The 20572-nt window shown below is 47.2% G+C and overlaps 1 protein-coding gene across 7 annotated transcripts in view; it reads left to right on the top strand.

Moving 5' to 3' along the window:
- The first annotated feature begins 36 nt into the window (after positions 1 to 36).
- Positions 37 to 20572, top strand: part of SEPTIN6 (septin 6) — a 56847-nt gene continuing 36311 nt past the window's right edge. For 4 of the 7 annotated variants that reach the window (XM_075007933.1, XM_075007935.1, XM_075007931.1 and 1 more), the window contains exon 1: positions 14151 to 14280. In XM_075007933.1, the coding sequence (XP_074864034.1) occupies positions 14251 to 14280 (30 nt within the window). In that variant the 5' untranslated portion in view covers positions 14151 to 14250. Of the gene's footprint in view, positions 55 to 149; positions 289 to 14150; positions 14281 to 20572 lie in introns of those variants that run through there. The other 3 variants (XM_075007937.1, XM_075007936.1, XM_075007932.1) reach the window with 3 other exon arrangements.

Raw genomic sequence — 20572 nt, 5'->3', positions numbered from 1 at the left:
CCCGCCGCACCAGCCTGCTCCTCGCCAAGTTCCTTTGTGTGACGGTTATCCCTGGTAAGTTTCGCTGCGCAGGCAATGCTGTGGCAGGACCTTTGTCCTCACTTTCAGTGGCGACAGCTTAAGCGGCTGCGCGTGACTTTGCTGCTGCAGCAGCAGGCCTGGCATTCGGCTCCGCCGTTGGTGATGTGACATTGGAGGCACCAGGGAGCAGAGCAACATGTGTGGGACATAACTGAAAGTCTTCAGCCTGTGAAGTCACAGCTTCGGGCTGCACAAGGAGGGTTGCAGGTAAAACCAGTTGTGCCAGGCAACTTAAGGGATTCCCCTTGAACGTAAAAGGCCTGATGCAGCATCTCTGGACTCAGCAATGCACAGGAATGAACGTGGAAGAGCCCTGTACTTGTCAGAGCTAAGGGGTAACTGTGGGTCATAAGGGCTGGGCTAATCTGCAAGCTGACTGTTTCCAAGAGTGCTAAGCAACTTCCCAGTGGGGATGTCCTTGTTTCTCCATGGAAAGAGACTCTAAAGATCCCCCCCCCCTTGGAAACTCCCTGTGATGAAGTGTGGCATGCGTGTGTGTGTGTGCGCGTGTGTGTGCGTGCGCACGTGTGTGTGTGTGTGTGTGTGTGTGTGAGAGAGAGATTGATTGCCATCTGCTGCACAGAATCAGAATTGCTTGACTGTGTGTCATGGGCTGTTACTGCTAGCAGCTAATGGAGATTCTCTTAACTCAAGTCTAGTGGCTTGTGCTTTTGGAGCAGCAGGATCTGATTCCTGTTCTTTCTGCTGCCTTGAAAGTCTGACTGGCCACTCTGTTCAGCCAAGCAACATCCCTAGCTCTGAAGCCACATGCACAAACATCACAGGAAATAGGGAGGGCTACAGCTTCCATTCGAAGCCAGCCAGCAATCCAAACTCTAAAATGACTGGGGGTCTTTTAATGTACCTCCAGATTAAGCAGACCCTTCTTGTGCCCAGCAATGTCTCACTGGCAACAACCCCTCAGCCGCCCCCCGGCAGAGAAATGCCAGCACAAACTCCAGAGAACTGTCAGTTCTCCCTTTCAATTCCAGATTAACACAGAACTGGATCTATGCTACCAGCAGCCTCAGGCTTCTGGTGTGTGACACAGAGCCTGCCATGCACAGTGAGGCCAGGCTGTGGCCCACTCAGGCAATCCAGCAGCCAATTGATTTCTGCAGGGATTATTTCTCTAGTGCCCCAGTGAAATGATGGCCACGCTCAATAAATAGGTCCTTATTGGGCCTCTCCTTCTACTGGCCTTCTACTTTACTTCTCATTCTCAGAAATGTTGCAACTGTAAAGCAAGTGGTAGGGTTCAAGCCTTCCCATGGATTACACTAGCAGTAGTTATTGCCATGAGAATTGGCGCAGTTACAGAGCCTATCGTTGGCCCCATTGGGCTAAGTGCATTTCTATAATGCGGACAGAAAGATGAACTGTAAAGAGGCAGTCTGCCCCTTTAAGGGTCACATGGGCTTGGCTGCTGCAGGCGGTTGCTGGGTTCACCTGCCCCACAGGACAGCAGAAGTGACTGGAGCTGATGTGTCCCAGCCAAGGAACATAAATGAAGGTCCCAGCTCTGATGCCTGAGCCCAGGAGAGGGGTGGGAGTTGTCTGAGGTGAAGGAGGAAGAGGAGAGCGATGGTGACAACATGAGTGCTGACTACTAGGCCCTGTGGGCTCCCCTGAGCTCGGGAAAGTCCTGCCCATTAAGCTGCTGGTGACCAGCCAGCTCTGCAGTCTTGCCTGGGAACAGAAGTACCATTTTGTTATTGTTGCAGGGTTCTTTTTGGTGCTGGGGAATCACCAGGGCTCTGAGGTAACGGTCACAAACTGAACCAGCTCCACCCAGTTGTCCCAGGGTGATGATCAGATCTATCAGCCTACATGGTCCCTGCTCCAAATGGCTTCCAACCAGCAAAGGAAATGCTCCTGCCTAACCTGGCCTGGGCTCGAGCCTCTGAGCTGAGCTCGGCTGTGGGAGCCTCCATTTTTCTTTCGTGGGGGTGGGGAGGAGGGAAAGGGGCCAGTGCAGCAGTGTTGGTCAGTTTCCTGGCTCCTCTGAGTGGTGGGCTGCCTGACTCTGGACTGCTGCACCTGACAGAAGCTGGGAAACTGACCAGTGGTAGCTTCCCCTCTCCTATGAGCAGCAGGCAGCCCAGACCCAGGCTCTGGGCTGCCTGCAACTTACAGGAGACAGGAAACTGACCAGCGGTGCTGTGCTGGTCATTTTCCTGGCTCGCCCCGCCCCGCCCCGGTTATGGGAAATTTGATTTATGGCGGGGGTTGCACAAGAAAACGACCTCCGTATAAGCTGGGTGTCCACTATATGTTTTCTCAACTTCAGCGTCAGTTTGATGTGGTGAGTTGTCTCTATCTCGAAGTAATCTGGCTTCATCTGGATGCTGTGAACCGCTTCCAGCTGAGTGTTTGTCAAATCGAAGATATTTGAGGAAGGAACTTTTTTGCTTTGCTAGGTTTCTTTTTTTCCTAATCTGCTCAGCCTTCTTTTACAATACTGCACTCCAGACAGCTTCTTTTTATCTGCAACGGTGTTAATTTTCTGAGAAAAAATCTTATGCAACTGTTTCAACTGCACTATCAAAATAAATTAAATGGGAGTAAAGTAGAATACTATCTACATGCATATTCAATGCCTCATTAGCATAATGGCGGCCAGTTGCACTTTGAAAGTGCTTTCGAAACGCGGATTAGCTGTATAGACTCAGGGGCTTCAAAATAAACCCCACACGTCAAAATTCCCTTATTCCCAATTCATTTTGGAATAGCAAAAGAGGATAAAATTGCTCAGATGAGGCTGGTAACGTTAGACACTGATGTTGCCAGGAAAGAATAGGCGTGCGGCCTTCCTTTGTTGTTCCACTTACACTGCAAAGGCTGCAATGGAATGCCGGGTGGAGGTGACCTGTACATGCAGGTAATGTTCACTGGCCTTTATTCCTGGGGGCATTGCTGTAGCCATGGTGAGCTCAGCAGAGCGGACATAAGAGGTCGCACTTTCTGCTCTGTGTTGCTTGAAGAAAACGTGATCACCATATTTGGTGGCAGGACTAGTGGCTGGTTCAGAAAGCACGGCTTCTTTTGGATGCAAACTTGCTATGCTGTAAGGGCCCGATCCTGTGAGGTGCTAGTACTGGGAGCTCAGGATCGGTGCCGTGCGCTGACTCATCGAGGTTGAACTGTCCTCTCTTGCTTGCATAACTCCTTGGGCTAAACAGGGAGCTTTCCTCTGTTTTGTACAGGGCTGAGAATGCTGTGGGTGTTACATATACAATAAGGATCACCACACTAACTACACACTCTAGAGCTCAGTCTTACTCCCACTGAAGTCAGTGGAAGTTTTCCCCTTTACCTCCAAGGGAGCACGGACAAGCCAAAATTCCACTGTCTCTGAAACATCTCCAGTTTTTTTTTCCATAGGTCTTTATTATTAATTACCTACTAAGAGCTTTTCATCCCAGGATGGCTTTGGGTTGCCTTGCCTTCACGCTGCCTTCCTCGCCCTCTCTGTGATCTCTGCAAGAGCATCAAGATTATCAAACTAACAAGCTTCCTCTGGGGTCACATGAATATTAAATCATATTTGCACATGGTTAATTGTCTCTGTGCACTTTAAGTCCCGGGAAGCTTAGTTTACTCTGCAGGAGAACTCCAAGTCATAATTCCAATGACTCCTGTTGTATTACTCCTGACTTACGCTAGTGTCGACTGGGAAATGAGACTCTGGCACAATCCTGTGAGGTGCTGAATGCCTCCTGGTTTACTCAGCTTTCTCTGTGGATTATAATGGTCCCTTCTGGTTTCGTGATAACACAGTTCACAGAACTTCCCTTAATTCATTCCTGTTTTCCTAAGTGTGATATTCTAGTTCAAATATTCACTCTTGATATACCAGTGCTACAGACGATCACAGTCCTTGGTGGGTTGTACCTGTACTTAATCACCTCCACTATTCCATATTTATGCCTCTTTTCTAGTCCAAATTTGTTGTTAACTTCAACTTACAATATGGGGGGGGTTAATTTAGCTATAACTAATCAGGAAAGAGATCTTGGAGTTATCGTGGATAATTCCTTGAAAACATCCACACAGAGTGCAGAGGCAGTCAAAAAGGCAAATAGGATGTTAGGTATTATTAAAAAAGGGATAGAAAATAAGACAAGGCGTATCTTACTGCCCCTATATAAATCTATGGTACGCCCACATCTTGAATACTGTGTACAGATGCAGTCTCCTCACCTAAAAAAAAGATATCCTGGCACTGGAAAGGTTCAGAAAAGGGCAACTAAAATGATTAAGGGCTTGGAACAGGTCCCATATAAGGAGAGGCTGAAAAGATTGGGACTTTCAGTTTAGAAAAGAGGCGGCTGAGAGGGGACATGATAGAGCTATATAAAATTATGACAGGTGTGGAGAGGGTGAATAAGGAGAAGTTATTTACTTGTGCCCATAATACAAGAACTAGAGGACACAAAATGAAATTAATGGGTAGCAGGTTTAAAACTAATAAAAGAAAGTTCTTCTTCAATCAGTGCATAGTTAACCTGTGGAACTCCTTGCCAGAGGAGACTGTGAAGGCTAGGACTGTAACAGAATTTAAGAAAGTGCTAGGTAAATTCATGGAGGTTAGGTTCATAAAAGGCTATTAGCCAAGGGTAGGAATGGTGTCCCTGGCCTCTGATTGTCAGAGGCTGTAGGTGGATGGCAGGAGACAAATCGCAAGATCAATGTCTTTGCTCCACCTCCTCTGGGGCACCTGGCACTGGCCACTGTTGGCAGACAGGCTACTGGGTTGGATGGAGCTTTGGTCTGACCCACTATGGCCGTTCTTATATTCTTATGTAATGTCCAACCATTGGATCTCGCGACATCTTGGTCTGCGATTCCCCAGGTCTTCAGTGGTCATCGACTACTATGGATGTCCAATTTATGACTCATTTGAAGATCTGGGGATTGTAGGGGTTTAATCCCAACATCAGGACGATCAAATTCCGTGTCTGGCTGGCAATACGGATGTTCACAACAAAGCCACAAATGCTTCTAGCCACTTAAAAAGATACTGGAAAAATAACATGAAGCTAATGTTTTGTACCATTCCTTTCCTCTGTTGACACCCTTTCTTGAGGAGCAGGTGTAAGAGACAAAGGACATGCTTTGTCCCTATTATGGCAAACAAGCCCAGTGGTACAGATCTCTCTTTTATGGTGGTCTAGCTTATTAAAGGGTCTACTGTGATGAATATGCCTGCAAATATGCAGCGTCCTTTGCCCATATCTATTTTCCTTATCTTAATAATGTTGCCGGGACCTTATGGGTCACTGTTGGGCCACTTATTTAGGCTAAAGTTCAAAGGCCTCAAAGCCTTATGCTAACTGCTTGAGCTAATGTCTGACAGGTTGTAGGCGTGCGTGTTCCTTGTACGACTGTTAATGAAATAAAGCAAACCAGCAGTCATGTAGCACTTTAAAGACTAACGTGATTTATTAGGTGATGAGCTTTCATTGGAAAGACCCACTTCTTCAGATCAACAGCATTTCCAGTCCAGACAGACATCTCTATAGCACAGAGGTCTGAAAAAAATGGCAATAAAATTGCAATAAAAACTGACAAATACATGGAACTGAAGGACGGGGGCGAGGCTGGAGGGGGTGATGATAAGTGTCTTGCTTGAGATAACAGCGAAGAAAGGGAAGCAGTCCTTGGAACTGGTGAGGTAATTGCTGTCTTTGTTCATACCAAGTGTTAGTGTGTCGAATTTGAATATTAACTCCAGTTCACAAATCTCCCTATGTAATATGTTTTTAAAGTCTCTTTGTTGTAGGATGCATATCCTCAGGTCTTTAACAGAATAGCCCACTCCACTGAAATGCTCACTGGCCGGCTTATGTGTATTGAGATTCCTGATGACTGCTCTGTGTCTATTCATTCTTTGGCAAAATGGTTGCCTGGTTTGTCCAATGTACATAGTAGAGGAGCATTGTTGTCCCATAATGGCATATATAATATGGGTCAAAGTACATGAGAATGAGCCCTTGATCGTGTAATTAACATGGTTAGGTCTAGGGATGATATCCCCAGAATAAAGATGTGGACAAAGATGGCAATGGGGTTTGTTGCAAGGAAAAGTTCCAGGATTAGTAATTACAGTGGTGTAGCCTGTGATTGCTAATGAAAAGCTTTCTTAGGTTAGGAGGTTGTCTATAAGAAAGAACAGGCTTGTCACCTAGGGCCTTCCAGAGCATAGTATCATGATCTAGAATAGGTTGTAGGTTTTTAATGATGCATTGCAGGGGTTTGAGCTGGGGGCTATACAGACTAACATGGCTACCTCTCTGTTACTTCTAATGAAATGCTAAGCTATCTCTATAGTCTACATTAATGATCCTTTGTGAGAAAATTCTGTCCTTCTTGTCAGTAATTATAGCCTGTGATCAAATCACCCTTTAACCATTTCTCTACTCCACTGCATATTTTAGAGAGTTTGTCTGTTTGATTGAGAACTCCTAAATAGGAAAGGCTAGGACCACAGCTTCCTCTTATCATAACTTAAAGTAAGGTCAGGGTTTGGTTGTGCCAGGAAAATAGGATGTGCCTGGAATGGGACTGCTGCTCATAAAACCAAACAGAAAAAAGACAAAATCACCCAGTCAAGTGCAGTCCTCATAAGTGCCATAACCGAGTGAATATTGAAAGAGATGGTATCAATATGAGCCAGGAAAATAGGATGAACCTGGAATAGGATGGCTTCTCAATAAACCGTCCAGAAAAGAGAGACAATGGAGAAATTCGGAGTAGTGCTCTGTTTTGGCGCACCTAAATCAATGTTTAAGGTTTGAAAAATAGAAAAAAAATAAAGAGTTTATAGGGAAGAAGAAGAAAAATATATACTTTGTGGAATTCACATTTAAAACATTTACCAAAAAATTTAAAGGACAAATTTTAACAGTCCCCTTTCTTAAGAAATTTAAAATAAAAATAACTTCATAAAAATAACACTATTTTTTAAAAATACAGTGATTTATATAAAGCATGTACCTTTTCCTTTTATTTCAAAAAAATTGATTGAGTTAAGGACCCAAGCAACAGTAGGTAAATCTGCTACAGGTTCTACCTCCCAACACCAGCATTTTCTAGTCTGACAGCATCTGTGATGTGGCAGGACCATGGGACTTTACAGGACCAGAGAGCCATTCCCCTTGAGGTAGTCCTGATCCCGGTGCCAGAGCTGTGCCAACAGCCTGGCCTGGGCTGAAGCTGGTGCCCTGGAGCCGGAGCCAGAGCCGGAGCCGCAGCCACGTCAGCAGCCTAGTTGGGGCTGGAACCAGCCTCTGCAGGGCTGGCAGCTGGAGCTGCAGCCAGCAGCCCAGTCATGTCTGGGCTCAGGGCCAGAGCTGGCCAGGCTGGAGGTAGGAGGTCATCAAGGGCTCGAAGTGGGGGCTGGTGGAGTCAGAGGGGCCAGTGGGGTATGGAGAGGCCATCAGGGAGGGGCAGCAGGCTGAGGCAGGTGGGGAGACCTCCTGTCATATAGCAAACTCCCTTGTTTGGGACCAGCTAAGTCCCAAGGGTGCTGGACGAGGGAAGTGCAACCTGTAGCAAGCTAAATAGATTGAACTCCTTGAATATAAAGCCTGTGTCCTAATTCTTGTGGCTTTTCTGACTCCAGTGTACAGGGCTCTTGCTAGAAATGCACCCATTCACTAATCGTTCCCTATTCACAAGTCCATTTTCAGACCCTCCTGTTAGTTAGTTTTCAATCCATTTAATATATGCCTTGTTGATGTCTGTATCTATTTTTAACCAAACTGTCACGATACTAAGGCAGAAGGCTAAGGACATACCATCAGTACTATGCCCTTTATGGACCACACATGTAATTTCATTCGAAAGAGATTGTTAGTCTGACAGATCTACCTTCTATAAACCCATCAACACTACGGGTCCAGAGACTTCCTTGGCCTAGACTTTTATAACTCTCAGATGCAAGTTAGGTGAGTTTGCTGAAGTAATGATGTCTGACTCTAGTGGTGGCTGTTAAATACCCTCCTAAGTTACTGTTGCTGTGGACATTATGTCATTACTCTGTACCTTGGCTGTGGGAGACCAAAGCTTCTGGCTTAACAGGACAGGGTGGTGGGGAGCCTTGGAGGGCAGGAAAGTGGACCTCATTGGCTTGATTAGCACACCAGAGACAACCCCAATGGGATTTCTGTGATCTAACCCATCACAAGGTTATGAGGCAGACTTTATTACAGATTCAATGTCCAGCATTGCAGGCCATGAAATTTATACACACGATGTTATGGTCTGGTATTTTCAAAAGTGACTAAGGGATTTAGATGCTGCTCTCCTTTCTTATGGGTATTAGGTACCTAAATCTTCAGGTCTTTTTGTAAATTCTAGCTGTAATCATTTGCATCAGGCTGTAGTTAAACTTGTTTAAAAATAAGAAAAACAGCGAGGGAGCCATTAATCCAATGCCTAGGAAAGATCAAATTGTTTTGATAAACCCTGGACAAATATACAAATATGTAAATACTTCCTTTTAGAGAGGAAAGAATTTACTGAGGCTCACAGATGTAAGATACTTAAATCCAAGCCATAAACCATGATCCAGTCCCAGAGAAGTGCTTACAAACAGTTTTGCATTAGCACAGGATAAAAGTGTTATCTGGATTTTAAACTGAGAATACACTTTTAACCAGTGAAGTGGCTTTTTTTCCCCTGCAAAATTCATAGTTTTTCCATTGTGTGTGTGTGTTCTGTTTGTCCCTTTTTCTGCAGTGGGTAGCAACAGCCCACTCTTGGTCTTAATATGGATTTGCTGAAATTTCCAGAAAGACAGGATTAAAAGTTTTATTTACAGGTATAAAGCAAATACTGGCAGTATTTGTTCACTTCCACCAATTACCTCAGTGACATGTAAGACAGAACAAATTGTGGGATGAAATCCTGGCTCCAGTGAAGTTCCTGAAAAATTTGCCACTAACTTAAATCCCCCAAATCTTAAAGTAAATATATAGTGCAAAATGTAATAGGCCTTCCGCAGGTCTTGAGATTTGCATGGGCTTGGTGCTGCTGATCAGTACTTATGTGAGGTGTCCCTACTGAGGTGTCCCTACATACTGAGATTTAAATCCAATTTTAATAGATCAGCCACAAAGTTTAGAAAAATGAGGTGGAGCGTGAGTGTCTCCTGACGCAAGCAACCAGACAATATCTTTTGCGATGAAACTAGTTGCATTATATGCTCTAGGGAAGGTTGTACTGTCCCAAAAATATTTTAAGGACCCGATTGTATTCAAAGACCCTATGCTGTGAGGAGCTGAGTGATTTCCGCAAGGAGATGACTGGTGTGCATGTCATGAGACTCACTGGGAAATGAGGATATTCAAAATATTACAGAACTGGGTATGATCCTGCACTATTGAAGCCAGTGAATTTTTGGCACTTACTAAATCAGTGGTCCTTCCTATACTGGGCTCTGTTAAGGTGGTCACGTATGTCCAGTCCCATTGAAGCCACTAGGACTCTCTACAGGCACAGGCTGAGAGAGGGAATCCCAGGGCAGGAGTGAAACCTCATTTAGGTGCCTAAGGATGGATTTTAATTGTTGGCCCTAGTTCCAGACTGAGCAGAGGGTTGGCTCCTACTGGCCCCTCAGATGATCATGAATGTGCTATTTTCTGGAAAGCATCAGCCACTTAGTACAGAGATCTGAATCTTAATGTTTATTTCTTTGCCATCTCTCTGCTGCTACCTGTGCTGTCTTGCAGCTAACAAGAAGCATAGCTCTGCTTTCAAGCTGCTAATTAACTGAGCCTTTTTAATGTGACCCTCTGAGCCTCAGAACTTCAAAATGCTGCTAGTCAAAGGGAACAAAACTCTATCGAGTCTCTAATTTACATCAGAGGAATTTCCTCCAGCAGAGAGGAAGGTTAATTGAGTGGCATTTCAGGCAGAAGTGACATTCAAAGGCATGAGTTGTCCACCATTTTCACACACTTTTGTACATAACAGAGAGAAAGCTGTGCTAGTCTATATACTATCAAAACAAAAAAGCAGTCAAGTAGCACTTTAAAGACTAACGAAATAATTTATTAAGTGAGCTTTCGTGGGACAGACCCACTTCTTCAGACCATGATCTGGTATGGCTATGGTCTGAAGAAGTGGGTCTGTCCCACAAAAGCTCACCTAATAAATTATTTTGTTAGTCTTTAAAGTGCTACTTTACTGCTTTTTGTTTCATACGTAGTGAGTGTGACTTAAGCATGGTGGGTATGGTGTACAGGGAGCCCAGGGGTTCACCTCAAGGGGTCATGTAACGTCTCCATTGAAAGCCTATGGATTTAAAAATAGCCATTCTTCTATATAATAATTTTAGCACATGATTACAGAGGAAGACATCTGAACTGGGATTCATTTCTAAATCTGACACTTTTAAGCTTGGCCTGAATAGAGATCTTAAACGTCTTATGCAATTTCCCCATGTTTGACATTTGTGGGCATAAAAAACATCCAGTTTAATTTGCTTTGTGAACTGGTCCTACTAATGACAGGTGACCTCTTTTTTCCCCACCCTACCATGCATCCCTTCATCCCTGCTATATAAACCCTGGATTCTGTAGTTCCATTCTAAATCCCATCTGGGCCATGTCTACACTTGGGCAAAATTTTGAAATGGCCATGCTAATGGCCAAATCAGAGAATACTAATGAGGTGCTGAAATGAATATTCAGCGCCTTATTAGCACACTGCTGGCTGCAGCACTTCAAAAGGAATAAGGGGATTTTGACATTTGCAGGGTCCTTTCGAAAAGGCCCCCCTAGTAGATAATCTGTGCGTGAATGAACCATGGCACTTTCAAAGTGCTGCGTCCGGCAGCATGCTAATAAGGTGCTGAATATTCATTTCAGCACCTCATTTGTATTCTCCAATTTGGCAATTAGCATGGCCATTTCAAAATTTTGAGGCGTAAAAGGACTTCAGAGTTGGCCAGGCACTTTGAAGTACTGGCAGGTGAGCCGTGGCTAGATGCAAGCCAGCACTTTGAAGTTTAAAACTTTGAAATTGCCGTGGTGGTGGTGGTGGGAATTTACTTAATGAATTGCTGCATATGCAGCACAGCACTTAATTAATAAACTCCCAGCACCCTACTTACCATCCTCCCTTGGAAGTAGGGATGTAGTGTGGACAAGCCCTTATGTAGTTAAAAATAGGCCACTCAAAGGTAGCAAGTCTTGAGCCAAATTTCTCCCAACGAGGGGTGTGAGACACATCTACATAGTGGATCATTGCATTGTTGTATGTATGTCATACAATATGAATCTGGCTTCAAAAGGACATTAACAGGAAGAGGTAAACAATGGTGGTGAGGGGAGGAACTCTATTTTGAGGCGATCCTCAAATGTTTTCTCTGTTATACCTGGGAGTGCAGAGAGACTTGGAGGCCTCCTTCATCTAGCTAGAAGATACTCCCAGAGCTGGTTTGCTTCATGAAAAAGACATCTCTGCCAGGCTTAGCTGAAGACATTATGGAGAGAAATTTGGGTGACATAACTAACAGGTTATCTTCCTGTTTAAAGAAACATAAGTTTTAGCTCATGAATGTGAGTTATAATTTTATTTGCTATTCAACAATTTGCTCCCATCTCGCACACTAGTTTTTATTTGAATTGCTGCTTGTTCTTTAAAATATTTCCTTCTGTTTGATAAGCAAGGGTATTTGGTTCCTTTGGGTGCAGATCTCTGGTTTCTTTGGGTATCCAGTGGTCACGGGGGAGACGTCGAAGCAATTCAGGGATTGGGATGCACCTGGTCTCAGCCTGCAAGGCAAAGACCTGGCTGGTGTAGCCAAGAGGAGAGTGGCTGACAAGCTGAACAGAAATACCCTATTGGCAGAGATGTTTAATGAAGTGCCACTGAGACTGAGGTCAGCTGCGTCATTGGGCTGGTTGCTGGAAGCAGCTCTATGTTAATACATTCAGTGCCGAATTGATCACACAGGTGGTGCTGGAGCTGGAGCACATGTGAGGCAAGCCCAGCAGTGCCAGGGCGAGGAGCTGCCAAGCCAGCTCCAACTCATCTGAGGAAGTGGGTTTTACCCACAAAAGCTCATGACCAAATCAATGTGTTAGTCTCTAAGGTGCCACAGGAGGGTCTGTTGTTATTAAAGTTACAGACAAACATGGCTACCACTCTGGGACTTTTTGCCAAGCCTAGAGGTGCTGGGCTCAGCCCTGACACACATTGGGCACTGTAAAAACGAGCAGTCCTGTGGCACTTGATAGATTAACGTTGGGCACTGTGTGAATCCCTGGGTCTGGGCAGAGCATGCTAGGCGCTCCATGGATATGAAACGCATTAGAAGCTGGGAGCCTTATTTAATATCTTAATTAATAACCTCAAAGCCTGGAGTGAATCGACTGCCATTGCAATACATCAGAGGTGCTGCTAAATTAGGACTGACGTGAGTTCAGAGAAGAACCATCCAAAATAATGGGGCAAAGAGCTGTGCTCCTTGTAAGCTGAGTACTTGGGGGGCCCCGAGATGCAGGTGCCACCTAGCTGATTTGCAGAGTGCCCACGGCCTGCAGCAGGGGTTTCTACTGGGAGTGTACATCTCCACATGCCTTGGTGCACATAGCAAAATTTATTCCACACGTGAATGGAAGGAGTTAATGGGAACCCTGGTGGAGAAACTGAATAGCCAGGAAGGCTAAAGTAGCTGACCACCAGCTAATGTCAGCAACCCATCAGAGGTCCTCAGGGGAGTAAAGGATGAAGTTAAGGGGGGGAAAGAGGCTTGAAACTGCATGTGACCAAGGAAGATCTGGGGGCAGCACAGCTGGGCCCCTGGGGAGAGGACATATCCCTCCCAGCAGCAGGGCAGAGCTGTGCTGGATGCTGCCTGGCCCAGGCCTCTGCAGGACAGCAGGGGGCAGCTGTGTCCCCTTGGGACAGGGGAAGGGTGAAGCACCCCTGGGGGACAGAGTGTTGGCTCTCCTGGGGAGAGGGGCAATGTGCTGAGCTGAGTGTGGATGGTGGAAGCGGAGGGTACATCCCCCTGGGCAATGTGCTGAGCTGTGGGGTGTAGATGGGAGTAGCAGTGGGGTACCTCCCTCCCTGGGCGTTGTGTTGCGCTGGGGGTGTGGGCCACGACAGCGGGGGGTACATCCCCCAGGCACTGTGCTGAGATGGGGGTTTGGGTGGGAGCAGTGGGAGGGTGCATACCCCCAGGTGCTGCGATGAGCTGGAGGGGTGAACAGGGAGTGAGTGAGGGGTGCATCCCCCCAGGCACTGTGCACAGCTGGGGGGTGAGCGGGGGCGGTGGGGGTGCAGAGCGAGGGGAGTGAGCTGGGGGGTACATCCTCCAGGTGCTGGGTGAAGCTGGGACAGTGGGGGTGAGCGGGGGGTACATCCCCAGGTGCTGTGAGTAGCTGGGGGGTGAGCAGGGGCGGTGGGGGTGCAGCGCTGGGGTGGGAGTGAACGGGGGGGTACATTCCCGGGGGCTGTGAGGAGCTGGGGAGTCAGCGGGGCGGTGGGGGTGCAGAGCTGGGGTGGGGGTGAACGGGGGGGTACATTCCCGGGGGCTGTGAGGAGCTGGGGAGTCAGCGGGGCGGTGGGGGTGCAGAGCCGGGGTGGGGGTGACCGGGGGGTACATCCCCGGGGGCTGTGCGAAGCGGGGGCGGTGGAGATGCACAGCTGGGGTGGGGGTAAACGAGGGGTACGTCCCCGGAGGCTGTGAGGAGCTAGGGGTGAGCGGGGGCGGTGGGAGTGAACAGGGGATACATCCCCGGGGGCTGTGAGGAGCTGGGGGGTGAGCGGGGGCGGTGGAGGTGAACAGGGGTTACATTCCCAGGCGCTGCAGGACTCGCCCCTTCCCAGCCTCGCGCTCAGACACATTGCAGCCGAGCCCAGGGCTCGGGCCAGACCATTGCGTGCGGCGGGGGAGGAAGGTTCAGCCGCTGCCTTTTCGGGGCGCGCAGCGGCGAACGAGCGGGCTCTGGGGCGGTCCGCGGCCGCACGACGGGCTGGCGGTGCAGGGGGGGCGCGGGTGCACTGCCGAGGCGGCCTGCGCGGCGGTGCAGGCGGCGGGTGGCTCTGCGGCTCCCCCCCCGGCGGAGTGGCCGCGCCCCGGTGTAGCTCCGGCTCCCGGCCGCACGAGGGGGAGTTGCCTGTTCGGCTCCTGGCGGCGGCGGCGGGACCATGGCGGCGGCAGAGATCGCGCGGCAGGTGGTGAGCGCGGGGCGGGGGGTGCGGGCAGGCGGGCTGCGGCGCTGCCGAATGAATGGCTGCTCCGGCCCCGAGCCCGGGCTGCGGGTCCGCGGGCGGTGGGGTCGGAGCGCTGCTGCTGCCGCCGCCGCCGCCGCCGCCGCCGCCCGTGTTCCCCGCTCAGCCCGCCTGGGGAGGCGGCTCCCGGGCCCGCGCGTCCCCACTGCGCCAGAGGCAGAATTCGGAGGCGAGCTCTGCCGCTCTCCTCCTTCCCCGCCCCCGATCTCCGCTCCCCTCCTCATCCCCCCGCACCCAGCGCCGCCCGATGTCAGCGCCCCCCGTCCTCCCCTCCTCATCCCCCCACACCCAGCGCCCCCCGATCTCAGCGCCCCCCGTGCTCCCCTCCTCATCCCCCCGCACCCAGCGCCCCCCGATCTCAGCGCCCCCCGTGCTCCCCTCCTCATCCCCCCACACCCAGCGCCCCCCGATCTCAGCGCCCCCCGTGCTCCCCTCCTCATCCCCCCACACCCAGCCTTCACCCATCTCAGGCCCCCCCATCTCAGCTCCTGCCCCACCCCGCCCTCTACTCATCCCCATGCTCTCCACCCCCAGATCTCAGCTGCCCCCAATTCCCCACCCCACTGTGCCCCCAGTGCCCCCCATCTTAGCTCCCCTCCCCACCCCCCTACTCATCCCCAGCCCAGCCCCCCAGCTCCCCCACCCTTCAGGATCTCAGCCTCCCCCCAGTTCCATCCCAGTTGGAAGGGGCACCTTTCCCTGACTGTGGGGCTTTGCTGCCTGTGCAGCTCATCTGCAACTTTCTGCACTGCTGGGGAAGCCAGAGGGACTGAGGAGCTGGGCAGGAGGACAGGGTAGGGGTTGCGGTGCTGCTGCCTGGGTGCGTTTGGGGGGAAAGTGAGGTTCAATTCCCTGTGTGGCCCAAGACTTCCCTGTGGCTGTGGGCAAGTTGCTGCACTTCACTTCCCCTCTCTGCAAAACAGCTAAGAGCACATCCCTGCCTTACATGGCGGGTGACATTGCATGTGGTACTGGAAGGTGTCTCACAGAGAGATGTACACAGGGGAGGGTTCCTAGTGACAACAGTGGGGAATTGTGTGTTTGATTCTAGGGGTGCTTGGTGCAGTGTGTACATCCATCACTTCAGGGTGTGTCTCCACAGCATTTTGAGGCCCTGCAGCCTGGGTGGACTTGAGCTAATGGCAGTTGTGCTAGTTCTCTAGCTATGCATGCAAAGCTGTGCCCTTGGGCCATGGAGGTGGCCCTCAGAGCCTAACCTGTACCTTTTAGACGCTATCCAGACAGCTGTTTTTGGAGCTCTAACACAAGCCCGGGTCTGTCAACCCACCCTTGGAGGCTTGATCCCTCTGGCTGCAAAATACCTGTGTAGTTGTCTCTAGAGGTGAGATACTAAGGCTGTAGCTGGGCAGTGGAATAGAAGGTTAGCGTAGTATTGCAAACAAGGAATATCCTTTGTTGATTGTGTGGTTATTTGAAAAAATTATGTGGTTTTATGAATAATACTTGGATTTGCATAGCTGCTCGGACCCTAACTCACCCTGTTATGGTGAAGTGTTGCATTTATATACTCCTGAATCAAAAGGCCAAACAGAAAAGTGACTGGTACATAATTCTTCAGAAATGGAGTAAGAATTAGCTTTTACATTTGGAGGACTAGGGACGTTAATGAGTTTTCATTTATAATATTAGTTGTGTGGCATCCATTGCTATGAATCCTTGTTTAGTTGGCATTGTTTCCATCCATAAAGAGCCATCCTTTACCATTTCTGTTCTTTGCTTGTTAACAGATCACTTTCTGAATAGACTTCTGCGTCTTTTCCACATCACATCATTCAGGATGCAACCAAAGCTCTTCCACCCTGTCTATCCTGGGTTGCTCTGTGCATGTCCCTGTGCTGTTAAGCTCCATATGTATTCTCTTTCTGGGTAGTATTAGAGGGAAGTGTTCTTTTATTCATCTCCTTTTTCATGTTTTTCCACCGGCTCGCAGCACAGCTGTTCTGGCTTCATTCTTAACAGATGTTCCAAATACAGTAAACTCTTTCATATCCAGCAGCCCCAGGACCAGGAGGTTCCTGGATATTCAGATATTCTGGATAATAGAGAGGTATACCTAGCAATGCATTCTGCTAAAGGAAAACAAGATTAGATATTAAGAAACACACAAAAAAGTATGCAGAGTGCTTTATTTACCAACAACAGTAGCATTGTACACTGTAAACTTATGCTGTATTTATTTGTATTTACTTTCACTCTACTGTACTTATGGAAATTGTAACTAAAATTGGCTTATGGTTAAAATGCCAGTTATTTAAGAGTATGATATGAAAGAGTTTGCTGTATCTTCATCTCCTTTTCTGGGTAACTCCAGATACAATGGCTCGTGGAATAGTGATGAATCTCTGCATTTGTTATAAACTGATTCCTTTTAAAATCTGATGGGGAAAGGGGAGGCAAAGAGGGCAATGGCCCCCCCATGGGTCCAGCATTTCAAAGGGGCCTGGAGCTCTGGCTGCCATTGTGGCCAAAGCTCTGGGCCTTTTTGAAACGCCTGTGGAGCCCTGTATAGGGCTCTGTGACAGCTCAGAGGGAACGTGGAGGGAGGCCAGGGCTGACTGCCCCAAGCCTTGCCTCTTCCATGCTGGCTCTGCCCCCCTCTCACCTTGCTTCTGGGCCTGTGGCACCTGTTGGTGCTGCTGCTTTAAAATACATAGTGTTTTCTGAAGAGATTTAGATACTGGTCTGTGCTTTTGGTGCATTTCCAGCTTTCATAGTCATGTGTTAAGATGAAAATAACATTTGAGTAGAATATCCAGAGTTTGGTTTCTAAGCTGTAAATTTTCAGTGACCAAATCTTGGTTAAACTAGTGATTGCAGCTGTCGCCTTGCCAGTTGGTGACATTATTTCCTTCGAGACGTTCCCGTTGGCATGTTGTCATGCTATGAAAGCTGGCACACTGCTTGTATTTCTTTGCCTTCTAAAATAAGTTCAGCATTCCATTCTCACAGAGATGCTGTTTGGCGCTATTAAACATGTTTTAGTAACGCAGAGAGGTGTGATACATGGCTACTGTTACAGGGCAAGGTAGGCAGCTGGTTATTTGCATTCTGCAAAGATTTAAAAACAATTTTTTTAGACAGACAAAAAATGAGTGTGCCTCAAACTGAAAATGCCTTTATCCTGCGAGATGATTCATGTTGTCTTACGGCCCGGCTTGAGGCATTGGTTTGTTGTGTATGGTTGTAGCATGGGGGAGAAGAAGAGTTCTGTTCTTGTTGAGAGCAGTTAAAATGGTGTCAGGAGGGCAGGCGTTGGCTGGCACCAGGGATTCATTGTGGGGATACATAACTTTTTGTCTCTGTGCTGTTCTTTGGTACCAGCCCAAGTCAACAGTAATGGGAAATTATCACCATTTAAATGGCTGTTGAGTGGTCTCTAGGAAATACGTGTGCTATCGATCCAGTTTCCGGGGAACATGTATCCACAGTACAAAAATGATCACTGTTCCTGTCATTCTCTGCTGAGATCAGTGTTCCCTCTAATTTTTTCCATCTGTGGGTGGAATAAACTTTGTGTGCACTGAGGCATGTGTGGATGTCCACCACCAATAGAAACACAGGCTGCTGGCTGTGGGTAGCTCTGCTAATCAGCTGGGCAGTACCGGAATCTCTCCTGAGCAGCCGGGCAAGCGCTCAGCAAACAGAGAACACTGGCTGAGATGCAAAGAAGGAATTCCCCCTTTACCTCTAGAGGGCAGCTCTTTCTATTCCTGGTTGAGGCATGTTAGCAGGGCAGTGCCACTGAGTTTGTGCTACCTGCTCTGTAGATAAACAGGGTGCAGGTCTCTTGTGAAAGTGACCACCTTTCCTGAGCAATAAGGTCCTCATCCTGCAAGTTGATTGTCATAGGCAGAAGCCCAATGCTCACATTTGAACTTGGGTCTCTGCGTGGATGAAAAGGTTTGGGGGTGTGGTGTCAGTTTGCAGGATTATTTGCATGGGAAGCTGTCATATGTAATTTATCTAGTATAAGATTGAAAGTAATGAGAGGCGGGTGCTGAATGCTTTCCTATCCATTTTTGTTGAGGGAATTTTTCCTGGGAAAATATCCAAGTAGCCTGACATCTCTGCAACCTTTGGCAAGGGCATCAAGAAATGTTTGCAAAGGAGCCGTCAGTCTGCAAGTCCAGAAGCACTTGACAGTTCTTGGATGTTGAATGGATGATCAGTGCAGTCGCCTTAAAGGGAGAGACTGCCATTGTTTCTTCTTGGTGAATTCAAAATCACTTTTCTAAAAAAACTAATCTACCAATTACTGCTACTAATAACTGGGAAAGGAAAAAAAAGCATGAAGCCTTTTTCCTCCATGAGTATAATGCAGACATCTGCAATATATTTACACTGGCCCCCAGGGATTCCTGTCATTGTATAAAAGAACCACAAACTTGTACAAGTTAGAAGTAGTCAGTAAAAGTGCCATTTTAGGCTGTCATCTGATCAGAGCCAGTTGGGGTCTACATTATATGAGTATCACAATACAGAATCTTACTCCCAGAAAATGAAGTTGCAACATCATTTTCCTTGCTTTAAGGTGAAGTGAAAATCTTTTATCTGTTCAAAAGTTAGACTCTTCCTAACCACAGTTATCAAAGGACAAACTTCTTAGCAGAAACAGTCAGACAGAGGCCTTTCTTACATATGCTTTTATTTGTTCAGGTTCCTGGACAACTTTTTTGAGTAATATTATAAAAATGTGCATTCCAGGTTTTGCATCTCAGATCCTATTCTAAAATCTTAATGAAGGATAGTCCATGGCAGAAGTTCTTGAGTGCATCTAAGCAAATACCACACAAAATACCACACAGACTGGAATATTTTTCCATCAGTTTGGAGCAAGATTTAATTTAGAGTTGCACTGGAGCACCCAGTATGAATTGCCTCTCTTACTTCTGTGTGGTTTATAACCTAGATATTACATGTGGCAATATTCTGAGAATGAGGCATTTTGTAGATTGAGACCCTGGTTGTGAAAACATTCATGTACATAAGTAGGTGATCAGCAGGCAGAACATTTTAGGTCCAAGGGTGTCCTTTCCCCATGGATTTTCTTGCTGCTGCTGATTTTCTGGTCTGCACCAAGCAGCCTCAGTCTACTCTGAACCATTACTTTCCAGCACAGTTCACTGCTTCTTATCTTTCAACTTCCGGACTGAAGTATCAAGAAAAATTAGTGGAGCTTTCTTAAGTGTGTTACACTATATTTCATAGTGATCAGCTTCATTTTATGACTTTTCGAATTTCCATACTCCAGGGTTGTTTATCTTGACAACTCTTTACTGCACTCTGTATATTAGACTGATAGGTCATCTTATTTTTACACACTCTTCCTCTTTTAACATAGAAGGTTAACACACTACAATTCAAAATCAGTTATCTGCACGGTATTTGCTGCTTTGTCTTTAACGGATGAGCAGTGCGGTTTAACAGCATTTTTAAACCACAGGTGACTAAAGAAGAGAGAACAGGAAGTGTAGATAGTTCTAGGGGGTGAAATATGGCTTGCCTCTTGTTTTTTTTTTATGGGTAAACTTTTAGGTTCCATTTGTATTGAGGGATGGAAGAGAAAATGTGTTCTGAATGAGAGCTTATACTTCCACTTGCATTTCCTGTAGCAAATCAGATTAAATTCCTAAAATTTCAGTGTTTTAGGTAATATTCCAGTACTGCAGATTTAGGATGTGATACTGAAAACACACTTGCTATTTCTCCCTGTCTTTTGTTAGAATCTTGTTTTGTCATTTCTTCTCTGTTGCTTTTGTTAGTGCTCATCAGTGGGCTGTTTCCAATAGGTTATTGAGGGAGTGATGCTACTTTATTGGAGACAAACCCGTGCCAGATTATTCTTGTGGTTTTTATTTTAGCTTGCTTAAACATATGCTCGCAAAGACTGTATACTGCACACTGGTTCACCTCTTCTCCATCCTGTGCAAAATATTATCTAATCCCTACTCCATTGTGAATGATCACAATGCACACCTGCATGCTCAGAAGCCCTCTGAGATAAAATAAAATAACATCCCTTGGGTGACTAGAATGCATTCCTCTTATAAACATGTGATTTGGAGACAAGGTGCTTTGGAATTCATCAAGCGCCATATTTGGCGAACGTGTTGGCAGGAGGAAGCAGACTCACACACAAAATATGGCTGGGTTAACGTATTTACACGTAACAGGCCATAGACACAGCTAAGGTCTGGAGCGTACATGAAGCCTCAGA

This window comes from Carettochelys insculpta, chromosome 13 (assembly GCF_033958435.1).
Source record: "Carettochelys insculpta isolate YL-2023 chromosome 13, ASM3395843v1, whole genome shotgun sequence".
Lineage (NCBI taxonomy): Eukaryota > Metazoa > Chordata > Testudines > Carettochelyidae > Carettochelys > Carettochelys insculpta.
This window is presented reverse-complemented; position numbering and strand designations above follow the sequence as displayed.